This window comes from Salminus brasiliensis, chromosome 20 (genome assembly GCF_030463535.1).
Source record: "Salminus brasiliensis chromosome 20, fSalBra1.hap2, whole genome shotgun sequence".
NCBI classification, from domain to species: Eukaryota; Metazoa; Chordata; class Actinopteri; order Characiformes; family Bryconidae; genus Salminus; species Salminus brasiliensis.
Genome location: NC_132897.1, coordinates 19,962,434 through 19,980,445, shown reverse-complemented (window position 1 = coordinate 19,980,445; position 18,012 = coordinate 19,962,434). Strand labels below are relative to the sequence as shown.

General features: G+C 40.7%; 4 protein-coding genes across 5 annotated transcripts in view; 1 reads left to right on the top strand and 3 right to left on the bottom strand.

Annotated features, from left to right (window-relative positions):
- Nucleotides 1-787, bottom strand: part of rtkna (rhotekin a) — a 79,427-nt gene extending 78,640 nt beyond the window's left edge. Inside the window, exons 1-2 of one of the 2 annotated variants that reach the window (XM_072664812.1) lie at nt 706-787; nt 193-316 (exon numbers count right to left, since the gene is read on the bottom strand). The gene's annotated coding sequence lies outside the window, so the exon portion shown is untranslated. Of the gene's footprint in view, nt 1-192 lie in introns of both variants that reach the window. The other variant, XM_072664811.1, reaches the window with a different exon arrangement.
- A 67-nt stretch (nt 788-854) lies between these two features.
- On the bottom strand, nt 855-5,172 carry smn1 (survival of motor neuron 1, telomeric). The gene is made up of 9 exons (XM_072664815.1): nt 4,993-5,172; nt 3,649-3,720; nt 3,402-3,521; nt 3,110-3,304; nt 2,881-3,036; nt 2,433-2,507; nt 1,935-2,045; nt 1,681-1,754; nt 855-942 (listed from the first exon to the last, which is right to left on the bottom strand). The coding sequence occupies exons 1-8, from the start codon at nt 5,038-5,040 to the stop codon at nt 1,701-1,703; spliced, it is 831 nt and encodes a 276-aa protein (XP_072520916.1). The 5' UTR covers nt 5,041-5,172; the 3' UTR covers nt 855-942; nt 1,681-1,700.
- hspb11 (heat shock protein, alpha-crystallin-related, b11) lies at nt 5,168-8,170 on the top strand. Its single transcript, XM_072664816.1, has 5 exons — nt 5,168-5,366; nt 6,341-6,447; nt 6,585-6,653; nt 6,730-6,773; nt 6,867-8,170. Exons 1-5 carry the CDS (start codon nt 5,275-5,277, stop codon nt 6,957-6,959), a joined length of 405 nt encoding a protein of 134 aa, XP_072520917.1. The 5' UTR covers nt 5,168-5,274; the 3' UTR covers nt 6,960-8,170.
- A 17-nt stretch (nt 8,171-8,187) lies between these two features.
- mccc2 (methylcrotonyl-CoA carboxylase subunit 2) lies at nt 8,188-17,376 on the bottom strand. Its single transcript, XM_072664814.1, has 17 exons — nt 17,160-17,376; nt 16,694-16,760; nt 15,359-15,443; nt 14,478-14,579; nt 14,207-14,334; nt 13,689-13,801; nt 13,283-13,396; nt 12,797-12,861; nt 12,610-12,709; nt 11,978-12,073; nt 11,767-11,839; nt 11,581-11,657; nt 11,001-11,067; nt 10,385-10,541; nt 10,040-10,154; nt 9,762-9,847; nt 8,188-8,519 (listed from the first exon to the last, which is right to left on the bottom strand). The coding sequence occupies exons 1-17, from the start codon at nt 17,286-17,288 to the stop codon at nt 8,402-8,404; spliced, it is 1,692 nt and encodes a 563-aa protein (XP_072520915.1). The 5' UTR covers nt 17,289-17,376; the 3' UTR covers nt 8,188-8,401.
- Nucleotides 17,377-18,012: the final 636 nt, after the last annotated feature.

Below are 18,012 nucleotides of genomic sequence, written 5' to 3'. Positions count from 1 at the left end.
ATGAAATCCTAACATTAGATCATTTTGCTAGCTGAATGACCCATCAGTTCATCCTTAGTTGAAATGCTAATTGTAATAACAACATACGCTCTTATATAATAACAGTGCCAATACATCATCTTTTTTTGCTTGTTTCTTCAGTCAAATTGCTGTTATTGTCAGAGGTAAAAGCACTTGTCAGAGGTCAATAACCTTAGAACAGTGATCATGCTGAGGGGTGGAGGTGGATGAAGAGTGGAATGTGTCTCATTTCAGAGCCAGCTGTTCATCAGCTCAGTGTGAGGCAGCCCAGGTCACACTGCATCTATGAGTCCTGCTGTGACAAGAATTTAAATGTTACAAAGACATGTGACCCATCATCCCACATCTAAAGATATACCACCATATGATCCAGAGGTGAAATCTCTTTTTTTTTTAACTAGAACAGTAAATAAGCAAGTCACAGTTGTTGTAGTAACAGTCTGTACTCTTCTGGGAATACTTTACACTAGATGTTGGATCATTCCTAAGAATGCAGTTCTACTGCTTCACAGCCCAACACACTGGGTTTGATGTCAACTCTGTTGCATTTGGAATGGTGACCTTAGTTTCATATGTGCCAGATACAGTTCATCCCGTTTTGTTGGCCATGCTTTTCTGCAGATACTACACAAGCTGTGTGTACACTAAATTCATTATTGAGAAGGAGTGTCCGGATACGTTTACCTTAGCCTTGGACGAAACTGGAATATTTTTTACTCAATGGAAGATTTAAAAGATGCTATACTCCAATTACTAGTATGACAGGGCAGTGTTCATGAAGACAGCAACACTGTGAATGCCAGAACAAGACAGAGAGAAGTTGCAGCAGAAAATACTAACATAACAGCTTTTTAATTCATTTATGTACAAAGAATACAAAACACGAGATGAATCCAACATATAGCTGAAGTCAATTCCAACCTGCAGGAGAAATTACAAAAAATATGATTAAACAAGTCAAGATGCAAGAAGCTTGGAAAAGACTACAAAAAGAGAAAACCCCAACAACAACCAAGCAGTGCGATGTGCGATGGAAGTTCACAAGTATTATTTAAATATATTTAGTCATGTATTGGAGAGAGCAAAGATCAGTGCATGGTGTTAAATCCTTTCAGTCAGGAAATATATGAATAAAATCTGACGTTAGAGCTCAAGCAGTCAGGCAGTATTTAGGTTAGGCCCTAGGAGTAAACCACTGATGTGTCCAAATACTTTACAAAAAATTATTTTCTGGCTGATCTGGTAGTCAAGTTAATTTAACAAGTATTTAACAGAGAAGTCTTCCTTTCAGCTGCTGTTCATGTCTGTATTATACACCTTAAGAGTGAGGAGTCAAACTGCAGTGGCGTTAGCGGCTGCAGAACCTTCTATTTTCTACTGGAATATCACCTTTTTTCTTTCACCAAATGAAGGTAAATGTTTAATTCCTTCTATCACGCTTAGCTGCTACAGCTCAGCTAAATCATTTGATTCAAATATTAAAAAAAAAAAAAAAAAAAGAAATTATGCTTTGACTACACCACCTACAAATACACTCTGATCGTAATCAATTTCCAGCTCAAGTGAGCACACTTACAATTGTACATATGTTCCCTTTAATTCAGTCTCAAATGTGTGTAAAATCATGTGTCTGGAAACCTAGAAAAAAGGAACATTTACCAGATACGCTCCTGTTTGCCTCATTTGTGATGAGACTTCTTTGCTGCAGCCTCTTTGCGGCCTTGTTTCAAGCCCTGTAAGGCAACAAACGCATGACAAATGTTAGAGAGCTTCAAAAACTACCCTCGCCCCCCTTTTTTGTTGCTTTTAAACCCACAAGCGGGCATATAATGTATTAATTCGAGCCAGATTTTACCCCGGCTAAGTGGTATTTTGGTTGGTGCAGTGGATTCCCTGTGATTGGAGACACTTACTAAGTAGTATCCTGTGTGGTAGCCACTCATATACCACGAGATCAGCATGCTGCCTAAGGCCTCATCACCGTCTGACATATCTGGACTCATTGGTGGAGGGGGTGGGATCATCTAGGCAAGAGGAGGAAAGATGTTATTACTCAGATACTTAAAAGTAAGAAACTAATTTATGCAATTATCTCTCTTACACCAAAAACTGTAAATCTGTCAAGACACTTTGGTGCTTTTTTGATTGTTGTGCACTGGAGCTTAATGAGTAATGTAATGGCTGACACTACTACTTATCCATTTTCAAAGATCAGAGCAAGTGTTATGCTAAACTGGTAGCTGTGAGAATCTATTACTTAGCTACATTAGTTTTATAGCATCAGTGCAATCATAAAAAAAAAAAAAAAAAACTCGGGCACCAAACAGGCTTTGGCTAATTGACTAGATTCATGTAAATTCAGATCAGATTTTGGGGATATATAGAAATTACAATTGTAGCAAGTGCCTTACCGGTGGACCAGGAGGAATCATTGGAGGCCAACCAGGGAGAGCAGGTCCAGGGTCTCCTCTTCTTCTGCTGTCAGACTTAAGAGAAAATGGTTATGACTATTCAGAAAACTTGCTGCAATATACTGTTCATTTCTCCAGACTACTAAAACTAAAGGAGATAAGTAAGTAAGTGAGGGGGGAACAAATCTGATCATTTAGTAAATTCCGGTACTCAGCGTCACTGATCACCCCAGATCACAACACTGTTTCTAGTGACTTGTACAGGGCGCACTATGGGTGACTGGTGCATCACTTCATGCACTTCCCTGATGCACCCTTTGCTTTGGCATAGGGTCATTCTGGACTCATCAGACCACATGACCTTTCCACATTACATTGGATGTGAAAGGGGCTACTAAAAAAGGTACAGACTAAACATGCTACAGACAAAAGAGCAGGGTTTGCTCACCATTCTGACGTGAGGTCCAAAAGGAGGGCCAGGGGGAAAGCCAGGACCCCACATGGGAGGTCCCTTTGGAGCTTTGCCTTTAGGTTTGTGTTTCTGTTGATTAGACTGGTGTGGAGTAGATGATGTGTCACTCTCCTCCGTTGAAGCCTCTTTGACCTGTAATTTGACCTGGTTAACTTTTGTATACCTGACCAACATGCATGAGAAACATAATAAATAGACCACGTACGTCTGTTTTTTTGGTTTCCTCTTCCAAATCTTCGAGCTCTGACAGAAGGTCCTTCAGATTCTGCTCCTCTTCGTTACCATACTCAGTGTAATACACAACGCAGGTGCCATTATCCGGGTTGATTGAGGAAATGGTAGCAGCATACACATTTCCATCCTCGGACCAAAACGCATAACAGGGGTCTCCGACATTCCACTGCAAGACAGATAATGGAAAGGTCCTGGCTCAATCTGATGCACACACAAGAAAATTATAGAGACAATACTGGCAGCACATGGACTGTTAGAACTACCTCTCTGTCAGGAGATGCATTACATCGCTTTCTGCTTTTGTTCTTTTTGTTATTTTTGCGTTTAGTTCCAGGTTTGTCTTCTTTAAGCGGAGCCATATCCTCCTCCCCTTTCAGTGCGTTCTGGAAAAGAGGAGAAAACACCACACACCTGAGAAGAACTGGAACAGTCGAGAGGGAAACATGAAGGCATTAGGTTGAACTCGTTCAGAGAGGTCATATTAGCACAAATACAATAGTCCTGTGTTACCTTGAAGGATGCAACCGCTTTATCGTATGCCTTTATCAAAGCGGTGTCATCCCAAATGTCGGAATCTTCACTCTAAAGACGACAGACAATATTCACAACAATAATTACTTACAAATGTCACAAACTACTTGCTTTGCTTTTTTCTATACTGTAGTGTGTTTATATGTTCCCAGCTTTCCAAGAAACCTAATCTGGTCTGAACAGGACTTTACACAGGCTGATATTCAGTAATAAATCAGGTATACTCTAATATTCAATGTAAGTACATCACTGCACTGCAGTCAAATCAGCCGCAGTTTCACTGGAGATGCTTTTTGATATCCGAAGCAGCTCTGGTTTCATGATCCAACGCTTTATTCAATGTCCGTGGAGCTGTTTTCATTTCTTACTGGTCTGAGCACCTTCATGGCCCATGCTAAAGACTGTAGGTTGCAATGTTGGCTCTTACACCAGCTCACAGCATCTTGTGTGTGTGTGTGTGTGTGTGTGTGTAACTGTGCCTGTGCCTTGAGCTGCCTGCTGCTAGAATCATGTACAGAAAACCCATGAGCACCTTTTTCATGGCGACACACCAGTGACTGTTATGCAGAGAGGACTTCTAGGCAGTTGTGTGCATTTTCACAACACAAGATACACAGTGGATCACAAGACTCAAGACATTAATTAGGGCTGGGCAATATGGTAAAAAGTCTATATTAAGGTATTTAAATACATTTTCCACTGTTGCACTTCCCTAACTACCTAAAGCAGTCTAATTACACTGTTTGTAATGAAAGGTACAGTTGATCAGTTATTATTCTCACAATACGATTAAATATATCGTCATATTATGCCCAGCTCTAGTCTTAATATAAAAAAAAAAAAAACTGAATATGTGTTTCCCAAATTGAACAACCTGTCCCCTCAGTTCCCAACTAGGGTGCCCCCTCTGAACTGAGGGGACTAGATCATTGTTAGAGGGAAGGGATTATTGAAATTGAGGGACTTATTTATTAAACACAGGGGATGGTTTATGTCTGAAGCTAAATATAATTTGTGCTCAAACTCCAAATACACCTGATCTCGTTTGGCGACAGGAGAACAGTACGTACAGGACAAAAGACAGGGCGTTAATATGGTAATACGTCGTAGCTGAAATTTCCGCCCAGGACTTTACACTCCTATAAATATCCTTTAATAATTCTTCACGCTCTTTACTTTTAGCTTGGCCCTCAACCTAGGCTTTTACTAGTTAGCCTAGCCTAGCTTCCCTAGCCAGCAGTATGAAATGAGCCCCCGTTATAAAGCCCAGCTGGCTCAATTTAACCCGGTCACACTGTCCGGTCTCAACTTCACCTGTCTTACCTGTCCAGTCCCACGACAAAAGACAACTTCATTCGTTCCATTGGCCATGAAGTCCCTCCACACACACACACACACACACAAAAACACACACAGAGAGAGAGAGAGAGAGAGAGAGAGCGCAGCTACTGGAGCAGAGGACTGACCGAACACAACGTGCGCGAGTGACGCTGATGACGTTCACAGAGCGCGACCGACACGGCTCGAGATGCTGCTTAGCAACGAGCTGCCAGGTTTCCGCCAGGAGCCGTTAGCACTCTCTCCATAAACCTGCCAGCTAGCGCCATGATCAACACCGCGCTCAGCTCGTTCGGTGCTCAGGTCGTGCTGGCTACGTCCAGCGACGAGAACCACCCACCAGAAAACATATTAGACGGGTGAGTTCGGCTGTGTGCTCGTGTTCGTGCTGGAGATCAGCGTTAAACCACGGTAGACCGACTGGCCCCTCTTACCCAGCAGGGCTTCTCCGAGCTGCCAGAGGTATTTTGCAAATACGGATTTCTCGTTTTAGCCAGATAACTTGAACCCGAAGTCAGGACTGTCCTGTAGAAGAAGAGCGTAGTAAAGACGTCCTGAAGTTTGGGCTCAAGATACCTGGATGAGCTGGAGAAATCCTGCTGTGTGAAACGCCCCCCGAAGAGCTGATCGGTGGTCTGTCAGCTACTGTCATCATGTTTACATCCGGATCGGGAATTTCTTCCTAAATGTGCACTTTTTTTTTACTTCATATAAAAGTTCAAGATATTTTGATGATCATTTTTAAAAGTACTCTTTTTTGAACTGCCATCTAAAAAAATAACAATTAGTAAAAAAAAAAAAAAGGCAGGTTTTTTATTTGTCAATTTTTTATAGCACATTTACATTTTTGACGTTTACAAATATTTACCTATTTGGGATTTGTCCAATTTACCATGGCAACGGGATTTATCATATATAACTGCCAATAAAACATCATAACTCTGGTGTTTTGTAAGGACAGATACAAAAAATGAGGCTCATTTTTTTATTGTTATTATTATTATTATTATTGTTTTTAAAGAAAACTTCCTAATTCTTATGAACTTGTGAATCTGTGGATCTTATTAATGCTCTTGTGGCTGAATGCAATCAAATCCTCACAGAAAAGGTTCTAGACTGCATTCAGATAAGCTTGGAACCTCTTTTCCTGTCATCTTGCTTCGGTTTTTCTTGATCTATAGCTCATGGTGCCACTACAGAGCTTAGCCGGTAGGTATATCTGAATGGCTACGGCATCAGACAAAAATCAAGAGAGCCACACAGATGTTTGGCTGCTTGTCTTTGTTGTGAAATGGGAATTTTTGTTGACCCTGTGATGTGACGATCATTGCAGGAAAACTGAGACGTTTTGGATGTCCACAGGCATGTTTCCTCAAGAGTTCATCATCCGATTCCCAGATAACATGAAAGTATCGCTCATCTCCGTTCACAGTTTTAATGGTAAGTCAGAAGCTTGTCCACTTGGGCCGGTTTCTGCAGACATGGATGGACCCCAAACTTAGTCTAGGCTTGGGCTTAATCTGGGTCTGGGAAATTAGCCATGTATCATCAAACAACCTGTATGTTTTTCTCTACAGTAAAACGTTTAAGGATAGAGAAAAACACCCTGGAAGAGGCAGATAAATTTGAAGTCATGGCAGAGAAAGGTGAAGACACAGACGTCAATAAGATAATCCAGTGTTGGAAGAGAGATGCTGATCTGTGGTGAATTCTGTGTTTCAGAGTTAGATCAGACGGAGAACAGCCTACAAACCAATGACATTTCTGTGAGTTTATCTTCCTTCGCTTTTCATTCATGTTTCATTCAAGCTAAACTGCTTTTATAACCTGAACTTTGTGTGTTTATGTTTATTTTGCAGCTCGATGGCTCACATGCAACGCACTTGCGGTTCCTCATTATCTCTGGATATGATCACTTTGTCTCGGTGCACAAAGTGAGCGTAGAAGCATGACATCCTTTTCTAATTGGCTCTGCTTTTTTAAGTCCCCAAAATTCAAGATGGAATATATTTATACAACAGCTTTGTTAGATTTTGAATAATTTACAGCCGTCATTTCTTGAAATTGTTCATTTTATACTGCATAAACATGGTTGATTGACTAAATGGAGATGGCTTGATCTGACTTTTTTTTTTTTTATACTGATGCTGATAGTGAAACCTAGAATATCGACCAATACACAGGGTAAGGGGTCAACCCAGACCTAAAACCAGCTACTGATGCTGTATTTACTGTATTAACTCTACTGCTACTGTACAATAGTCATTTCTCAATACTGACACTTCCGTTTGTTATATTTGCACAGTGCTTTAATAGTCTTTACTTTAATAGTCTTTACAGCGCAGGTTCAGCAACCCAGAAAACTCACAGACCAATGTGTTGCACATGTCACACATGACAACTCAGGCAATCAGATTATTATCAAGAATGACAGACTACAGCTACATGATTATAATGTCCACGAGCAGTTCTACACCCGTAGGTGTTTGGAAATCTGCAGTGTACAGGTCATTACACTGTACAGCAGTTCCAGACTGAAGCACTTTGCTGGAAAATGTCTGATGATGGAGTGTATTTGAAAACAGAACAGAAGGCCTATTATTCATAGAGTTTCTACTACTTCATTACATTGCCTTTTTGGATTTTTAAACTGTACCAAAAAACATTGGACATTTTGGACTAGTTTTAGACAATTTGGGCAAACATTAGGGCTGGGAATCTTGCCAGCACATGTCAACTCTCAAGAGTAACGCAACAGCAAACTTTACAATGTCTTTTTGTAACTAGCTGCGCAATGTATGTAAATAGACAACATGTGGAGCACCATAAACTCCACATACAAACATACTGTCTAGGGAAGGCTTTCTACTAGATTTTGGAGCATTGCTGTGAGTGACAAGAGTGTTAAGAAGGTCAAGCTGTTGGATGATCACCACCCCTCCTCATCCCCACCTCCCCAATTCCTCCGAACAATTACTGGATGAAGCATTAACCATCATTCCACAGAACACAGTTCCACTGCTCCACAGCTCCATGCTGTATATAATGGCATTAGGCATGGTGCCTATAGGTTTTGTTTATCTGCTCCAGAGAGACCTATTCTACTGGCAGTATTTCTATACAAACAGCATAGGTGTTATGCCACCTTGACATCAAAATAAAAGCAGCCTTATGAATCTGTGCCCTTCAGTAAGTTAATTGTTTATTTTTTGTAGATAAAAACCTCTCAAACACAAGTCAGAAGACAATTGTATTCATTTTACTCCTCATCTCTAACGGATTAAAAGACAAAATATGCACTTGTACACAGTATAAAGTTAGTGTTCCCTCTCCCCCACAGAAAGAATGAGATCCAAACTCCAGGTGTGTGTGTGTGGTTTTTTTTTTTTAAGCTTTACATTCTGAAGACACCAAAGCGAGTCTTCTGTGTGGGAGCGTTGAGAGCGGCGCTCAGGCTAAGGCCCAGGACGAGGCGTGTGTCAGCAGGGTCAATAATTCCATCGTCCCACAGTCTAAGTAAGCAGGAGGGGAATGACATGACAGTAGAAACATTAAGATTAAGATTAATGTGCAAAGGTCAACATTTAGATGCCCTAGATTGGTTGAATAGTTGAATAATAAGAGTTCAGCACATGAAAGGGACATATTGTAAAAAAACCTTAAACACTGTTGCATGACAAACCAAATAGTAAAAGGTAGTAAAGGTAGCTTCAAAAAAGGGCAAAGCTAAATAGGCTGAAAGCTAATGCTAGGCTAACTGAAGAAGGCTGACCAGAGGGGACCTGCAACTGTGGATCCTCCAGTCGGCCCCTCTCCCATCTAAAGGGAACGGTAAAGGTAAAGGTGCACGTATTGGTCACTGTACAGTGTACACTGTACAGCGAAATGTGTCCTCCGCATTTAACCCATCTGTAGTAGTGAACACACACACACACACACTAGTGAACTAGGGGCAGTGAGTACACACACACACACCCAGAGCAGTGGGCAGCCAACTCCAGCGCCCGGGGAGCAGAGAGGGTACAGGGCCTTGCTCAAGGGCCCAACAGTGGCAGCTTGCCGAGCTCTGGAATCGAACCCTGTTATCGATAGACTGGCGCTCTAACCGCTGAGCCACCACTGCCCTGTTGGCTCATGAGGAAGCCAGGGAGGAAGCCAAGTGAGAGGATGCTAGGCTAAAAGCTGACCCTGCCGACTGTCTACTATCTCTTCAGCTAGCTAACCACACACCATGCCGAGAGGACACCAGGAGGACAGCATTACAATTATTACAAAATATTATTACAATGTTCTATAATTCCAGTTGCATTGCTAAGCTATGATTGTGCTATGCAGCCTATGTAAACAGTCATGGTGCTGTGAACCAGCCATTAAAAGCAGAGCAGGTTTTTTTGTTATTTTTTCCATGAACCTCCATTTAAGGATGTTTAAAATAAACATCTGACTATTTTTCACCCCAACCAAAGCCATATCTTTATACTAATTATAACCATATCCCATACTTTGCACCCTTACATTCTTAAATGTCTACTTTTAATAGATTCTATGTTTACATTCATCATGTCTTGTTTTTTACATTTTTATCCATCTTGCCCTTTTCATTTTTACGTGACCAGACAGTCGTCAAAGCTCTGATTTGATCAAAGAACAACTTAAAATACTCACTAAATGCACTTCCTGGCATTTAAAGAAGTTCACTAGGTACGTTATGACAAACAGTGGGGTTGCCATCTACACTTGTTATGCATGTTTACCTGGCACTGGAGTAATATGGATTTCCTTCCTCTTCAAACCGTCTGATAATGGGCTCCTTCATAGCTGCCTCCTGTTCTGCTGTGAACTAGAGCAATATTTGCAAAAAGAAAAGGTCACACACTCACACTCACACACACACACACACACACACACACACACACACACACACACAAACACAAACACAAACACAAACACAAACACACACACACACACCAAATAAGTGCTTCATCCTCAACAACATTCCTGAATCTGCAACTGCAGGGAAGCTGATGCTCACCTCTTTCCCTTCTCTGGCTTTCTGGTCTTTAGTGATGGTGGCCAGCACATTTGCTGCCTGCTCCCCTCCCATCACTGAGATGCGTGCATTAGGCCACATATAGAGGAATCGAGGACTATAGCGAGGGCAAAAATGTAACAAAATAAGGTAATTTGATATGTGGAAGTGAGTACTGCTCTTTGTATACTTACTGTATGATTACAATAATGGGACACTGATGTCTTTCATCCGACAATACGTGTATTTTGTCTCCCTGACTACAAAGTAAAACACCTCACCATCAACAAGAGTAAAAGCAAGACTCAGCTAGAACTCAGCTAAGAAAGAACTACTAGCATAAAGCACCTGTAGGATCTGCCGCACATGCCGTAATTTCCAGCCCCATAGGATCCTCCGATGATGACCGTGATCTTGGGCACATTGGCACAGGACACAGCGGTTACCATCTTGGCCCCATCCTTAGCAATGCCTCCAGCCTCATATTCTTTGCCCACCATAAAGCCTGGAAATAATACATAATACATGGGAGGAGTCAGGTTGGCTGCACTTGAACTGTGCATTAAAGTTAGAAGTAAAAAGTTCCTAATCTGGGCAGGAAGTGTTTATTTACTGAGTAAAACACTAATATTACAATGAATACTGCAACATTCATACTGTAGTGACCTGTACTGTACTTTAGTGAAAATGTAGTGGTTCATTAAAGCATCTCCAAAGCTCTCCTCAAGGGAGTCTAGTATTATTTATAGCTATCTTCCAACAACTGCTTTGGTAAATTGGATAAATCTGGAATCAAGCTTTGTTCTAAAAACTAGCTCACATCTGCATTCACATCTGGTTTAGTGTGATCTTATGCAAGTTTTACAAGCAAAAAACACTCTTATTGCTCTAAGGAATGGTTGTAGGGAATGTGCTTATGTGCCTAAAACGTCTGCACATACATTCAGAATACGTTTATTCTTACCTGTGATGTTCTGAAGGAAGATCAGTGGAATGTTCCTATTACAGCACAACTCGATAAAATGAGTTGCCTAATTGGGAAAAAAGTAATGTAATTGGACCCTCATGTTAAACCATTTTAAAGCAACATTATGTAGCTATTTAACCTTTAAAAAGCTTCAGAATTATGATGATGTTTCAATGACAGTGACAGAGGGAATTTACAGCCGTTTTTTTTCACGTTCGATAGCTTGCTAACAAATGCATGTGCTCAGGTGTCCACAAGGGGGAGCGCAAAGCATGGTATTTATTTACAGCGTGCTGGAAAATTTTATTTAGAACCCCCCAATCAGTTGAATCAGTAGAAACTGGGAGCACAACTGTAGCAATCTCTCTACTTAAACCAACTGAAGTCATAGTCTAGCACAGATTGGCAAACCCCCCTTAACACATCACTGATTGATCATTAACTGATGTTCAGCCATCACCCAAAACAGCAATGACAGAGAAGGCAGTGATACGTTAGTGACTGGCAAGAGTAAATCTGAGCAAGCTTTAAATCCACTGGCACCATCTCGGAGAGGAAAAGGCAACACAATACTCACTTTCTTTGCTGATTCTGAAAACAGGACTCCATTATTGCCTATGATTCCAACTGGATAACCAAATATTCGTGCGAAACCTTTTAAAAAAAACAGGGCAGAGAAAAAAAGTCATAAGGATAATAGCGTAACAGCTCAGAAATGAAGTTTCATTCATTATGGTCTTGTGTATTGTATAAGGTCACATACCTGTGACCAGCGTGTCCCCGTAGAATGCTTTGAATTCATCAAACTTGCTGCCATCAACAATACGGGCGATCACCTGTTAATGCAATTAAGTACAACTGAAAAATGCAATTAAATATCTTTGTAAAATCCATGCCAGCTACAGTAAACCCATTAGAGTAACTGTGTAATGACATGATCTGAAATGTGACAGTAAGAGAAAGAGAGACAGTACCTCTTTTATGTCAAAGTTTCGTTTCAGGTTGTCCCCCACTATGCCATAAATCTCATCTGCTGGGAACAAGGGTGCCTCTGGAGGTTCCACAGTAACCTGGGAATGTTTTTGAATAAATGATCGGTGGCCGCTTTAAGTAAAACAACTTCACAATAGGAGGATATGCTACTGCTGTGCTACTGAACGATCCTTGTGGCAGGTGTCACCAGTTCTTCTAGAACTGCATGCTCCATGAAAATACAGAGATACAGAGATTTAGACTGATGTAAGCAATATGCATTGGGGACATAATTAGGGATGTCCCGATCCGATCTGGTGGTGAGTGATAGGGTCACACTCTGAACAGGTGGGAAATAACCAGGCCCACCTTAATTTAGCAACATGCTAAGATCAAGCAAACGGTAAAGCAAGCAAACCCGGATAAACCAGTCATGGAAAAACAGCCAAAAAACTCCTAAGACTCTTTACTTGAGGCTTTATCCTATAAAGGGGTGTGATTTGAGCCTCAGTTAGCTGTAAAGACAAAGATCTTAACATTATTAAGATAATGAAGATGTCTTCACAAATATCACAAAACTGCATTTGGCCATGCATCCCATTCCGAGATCTGCTTGCTGTAAGAACACACTTACATCTAATTTCTTCTTGTAGTTCAGGTTACGCACAGCTTTCCTTGCCAGATGAAGAGCATGGAGGTCATCTATGGCATAGTGATCGGTCACCCCAGACTTTCTGTAGAGAAAGGGAGACTGATTAAGGGAACCTCAATGTATCAATAGGAAATAAATACTACTGTTCAATTCTTTTTTTAAATTCTACCTGCAGTGAAGATCAGCACCCCCAAGGACTTCAGCAGAGACTTCCTCACCTGTAGCAGCTTTTACCTACCATAAACACATATAACAAAACCTATTCAGGTTCACCCATTTTGCAACACTGTGCTGTTTACCATTGTAATAAAAAGCCATGGTTATTTGTTTTTTATATGGAGTACCAGTTGAATCAATGGGTACATCTAAAAATATAATGGTTCTGTTTATTTCAACTATTTTCCATATTTTAGAGTAAAATGAATTCCATGTATGTTCATATTTATAACTACATAATTCAAGGAATTAGGCAGTGACCAAAAACTATATGTCTTCTATTGTAGATTATTCAGAGTAGTCCCATGTCAATCTGAAGCCCTTAAAAGCACTTTGTGTTAATAGTGAACTCACGCTATGACGCAACACCAAAGCATGAGAGATCCACCCTTGTGCTTCACAGTAGCATTCAAACTGTACTCTACATATTTAAACTTACCAATGGGGGTCCGGCCAGGAAAATGGTCCCCTGTTTGCCTACAATGATGCTCTCGTCGGCCATACAAGGGACATAGGCACCCCCTGCTGTACAGGAGCCCATTACTACAGCAATCTGGAATAGACAGAGGGTGTGGTTACACACAGCGTTTCTCAAACTATCTAGACATTGTTGTCTGAAGGGTGCCCAAACAAAAATAGTGTTCCTGAATTACTGAAAATAATAAATACATGCTGGTATTCTCTCTACTTATGTAGTCACACGTAGTTATATAACACATTTTAATGGACAAAAAGATCTTTTTCTTTAGGGTCTAATTAGATCAAACATAGCTTGCAGTGTCTCGAGTGCACTCTCAGTGATGGACATACCTTTAAAAGAATACAGTACAGATGAGGATCATTACCTGTGCAATGCCCTCTGAGGACAGACGGGCCTGGTTGTAGAAGATGCGACCAAAGTGATCTCGGTCAGGGAACACTTCTGCCTGCCTGGGCAAGTTGGCACCCCCAGAATCCACTGAAGACAAAACTGCTTATTAGGGTGCGCATATTTAAACACTAGTGGTGTCAAAACTTGAATGAACTTGAATGAACTGTAATATAAATAAATGCAGCTGAATCCATGCATTTTTACACCCATTGTATTTAAGACAAAACAAAAAAATTAACATCATATTGTCGCTGTCCAATGAACAACATGTAATCCTTTACAGCAGAAGGCAAACATGTTCTTAACTTTGAATGGATGTCAATGTAAAATAAGAGGTTATTCCAAATAATTTAGAGCAATTCTATTGGTTCATTCATTCAGAAGTATTTACACTGTGTACAGAGCAGCTACAGGGTTCAAGCCATGGAGAACTTATATTGTAACAAAAAATATTGACAGTAGCAATATGCATGTATCACTTCTCTAACTCACCCAGGTATATGCATGGCAAGTGGTTCTGCTGCGCAATCTCTTGAGCGCGAAGGTGCTTCTTTACAGTAATCGGATAATAAGTACCTCCTTTAACAGTGGCGTCGTTTGCAGCGATCACACATTCCACCCTGTAAAGACCAGGAGGACAGAAAGGAAAGATGCATTATCCTTCCTTAATCTCAGAATAGTGATGTCACTGCTTCGCTTAGCTCAAGTTCAGGAGGATGCTTATTTATAAAATGTCATTAAAGAATTTATCAGTATTCCCCACCCTGACACTCGTCCAATGCCAGTGATGATGCCTCCAGCAGGAACTTCTTCATTAGCATATAACTGGTACGCAGCAAGCTGGGACAGTTCTAGAAAGGGAGAGCTGCACCCAGAGACAAAACAGTGATTAGTTTGGAGCAACAGAGCATTTTATTGCAAGATACTGACCGTGTTTAAATCTGTGAAAGCAGGACATTGTCCTGCAAAAACCTTGTATCTCCATTTTCATCTTTCTTCATTTTGACATAATGTGAATCTGAAAGTTGTTCGTTATACTGGGTGAGAATTTGATGATTAATGGGCCAATAGAAATGCCTTAAAATTCCCTAATTAATTACATCTTTCTACATTGACTGCTACTGAAATTTAACAAGGCTTTTGGCATGACAGCAATGATGGGTTACAACACTGATTAATTGTCAAACCACAGGTTTAAATACTGAGAGCTAGCGTTGAGTCAATAATTCAGGTTGAATTACATAGTAACTTAAACATTTCTTTTGTTGATCTTATGGTCAGTCATTGTGATCTATGATAAAAAATATAATATAAAAATATAATATAATATATAAAATATAAAAATATAAACAACAGAAAAGGCTGCAATTAGTATTCCCCCAGTCTTGGGTCTTCAGAGCTGAGCTGCCCGTTCAGAGGTCAGCGCAGCCAGAGCAGCAGCGGTACTGGACACGGTCTCAAAATCACGTGTCAAAGTTTGCCAAAGTTAAAAGTATCATTGAAGTTAATGCAATTTCTCTTGCCAAAGTTCACCAGCAAATGCCTAGTGTAAGCGCAGCCTTATTCCAGACAATCATGATTTGTCAATTTACATGATCGTCCAAGCTCACTGACAGTCAATTCAAAATGTCATGCAGTGTTTACCCCGGGTCTAGCAGTCTATCAATTCGTTCCCGAGGCAGAAGCTTTCCTCTGGACGTGTGCAAGTTCCTTGCTCTCTCGCCTCCACCTGTGAGAGTGAATGGAAATATTAAGTTGTCAATCACTGGTCATCAACACTTTTCCATATATAAAGTCACAGTCACATTTTGCACTTTTTTTATAGTAGCAATGCTCAAAACTGACTTCAAATATCAAGGTTTTTTCCTTTTCCTGTTGGTAGTGTTGCACCAATACCGATACCGCATCGGTATCCGCGCCGATACTGGCACTTGCACACAGTATTGCATCGGCAATAGAGAGCACCGATACCATGAAGCTTATTGATGCCCTTCAATTTTGACTGTATAGTCAAAAATATGTATTACCATTAACAGACATTTAATAAAGCACTTTATGCTTCCATGTGGTGTTTTTTGGACACCAAAAAAACAGCTTGTTTAAAGACTAACACACACTGAACTAGTACCTTTTTTACACAGAGACGTGCATTTGAATGTGAAATTGCTGCATAAGCAATTTTTGTTTCTAAAGTGGCCTTTTTTCCACTGCTCTGAAATGTGAATTTTAAACAGTGACTAAAAAGCAGTTTAAGCTTAGCAAGATTACGCTTCCCTACTTGCACGTGTTTCTGCATTGTAGCCATTTTATTTTTTTCATAGCTCTGACATTTTCTAATGTGCAGTTCCTCAACCAACAAACCCTGTTCTTTCAAGCTTATTAGATCTTTTTTGGCATATGATATGAAAACATACAACTTATAAAGGATTTATAGCCGTCTATCCAGTATTTAAGCCAGAGGTGGTATCGGTATCGGTACTCGGTATCTGCAGATACTTGAAACTCTAATAGCGGCATTGGAATCGCAGTTGGATTTAATGCAATTGTAATTAATGAAACACATGCTTCTGCAGGTTTCACCTCACTCAACTAATCAAGGACTGCTGAAGGCGATAATCAGATGGATCAGATGAATGGATGGACGGATGATCATGCTGAAGCGGGTTGTTGAATATCACTGTTATTTGCAAACTATGCTGTTTAACCAAGGCAGAAGAATTAGAAGCTAGGTACAGGCAGTTCTGCAGGATGCACACTGTCACACTTTACAAATGCAAGATCATGAGCTATTGATGCACTGCAGGAAGGTTCATCTCCAGGTGCAGGGTTGGCCACCACAGGTGTAAACAAACCACTAGCTATGTTCTGCTAAGGTCACCGTCAAAAACACCAGGCACGTGTTCAGACACTAAAGACTCAAAAATCCAATTTTATAGCTGCTAAAATACAAAGTTCAGTGCTATTAAAAGAGATGCTCACCAAGCTTGATCTTCTCTGATCGGTCTTTCAGCTCCTGGACCAGCGCTTGCATACGCTGATAGTTTTCCTAGGGTGACATTTTAACAGGTCAGAATAATAAAAAAAAAATTACACAGAAAATGATTTTCCTTACATTAAAGTGATTTAAGATAAAAAAAATAAAAAAATATAAAAACCTAATGCCTGAATGTTGGCAGCTGTTCTTCGTTTCACAAGTGCACAAGTTCCTATTTTTTACTTATTTACTTATACTTTTTTATTTATTTTACTTTTAGCCAAACTGAAGGTAATATACCCTGTTTTTGTTTAAACACTTTACTAAGTCTTCAATGAATTCTCCCAAGCAAGCCCGTTTACAGAGCATCGGCAGCACAAGCGGCCAAGGACATCCCAGTCATTCCGCGAGAGTCACACTCCTCCCGCCCAGACGCGTCTACTCCAACCCGAGGCTTCAGTCTTGGCCTACCTGGTAAACGGGAGACTGCACATCAGCCTGGGAGCCGAGAGTGGCCACTTGATCCGCATGATAGAGCCTCAACAGAGCGCCCCTGCTCCGGATTAAGGGGAGAGACGGTTTAAGAGCTTGCAGCAGCATTTTGTCACTATCAATCTTGCATCGTAGCAGCAATTTACAGAAACAGAAATAACCGCCTCCTGACTTCACTGTACGCTCAACCGCTGGGCGGCGACGGAGTCGGCGAGACTGCGCCCCCGTCAGCGTGTAGCCAATGAAACGGTCAGAAAAGGAGACGCCCACTTTCTGAAGGGCTTGATTGACACCAACGTGTCCCGGAGCAGGAAGACGAAGTCATGCACCCACAGTAAAGTTTGCTTGCCGGTTCTGAACCTGCGATCTTGTCTGTACTTGTGTTCCTGTGGACTTGTGAAAGGTCATCAGTTGGTGCCCAAGTACTGCTCCCCTCAAAAGTTCACATGTAGCCCAGTACAGTCCAAAAGCCTGGCTGTGGTGCTGTTCTGGACATGACTTTGGTGGACTTGGCACAGCCAAATATCCCAAAATGGGATTCATGGCATTAATGGGATTAATCTTTTCTCTTATTTATTAGAGCTGAGAAATATGACAATATTTTATCGTATCATGATAAATTGTTATCATGATATGCAATATTATATTCTAAGCATATTGAGGATATTGTTAGTGCTTAATAAACACTGATCAGCTGCAGGCTTCATTACAGACAGTGTAATTAGACTGGTTTAATTAGATGGCGTTCAGCAGATGTTGAATAAAAATCACTGTACTCAGTACGGGAGAGTATCTGAGTAGTAGTTTTCAAGAATCTGTTGCTACTGATATC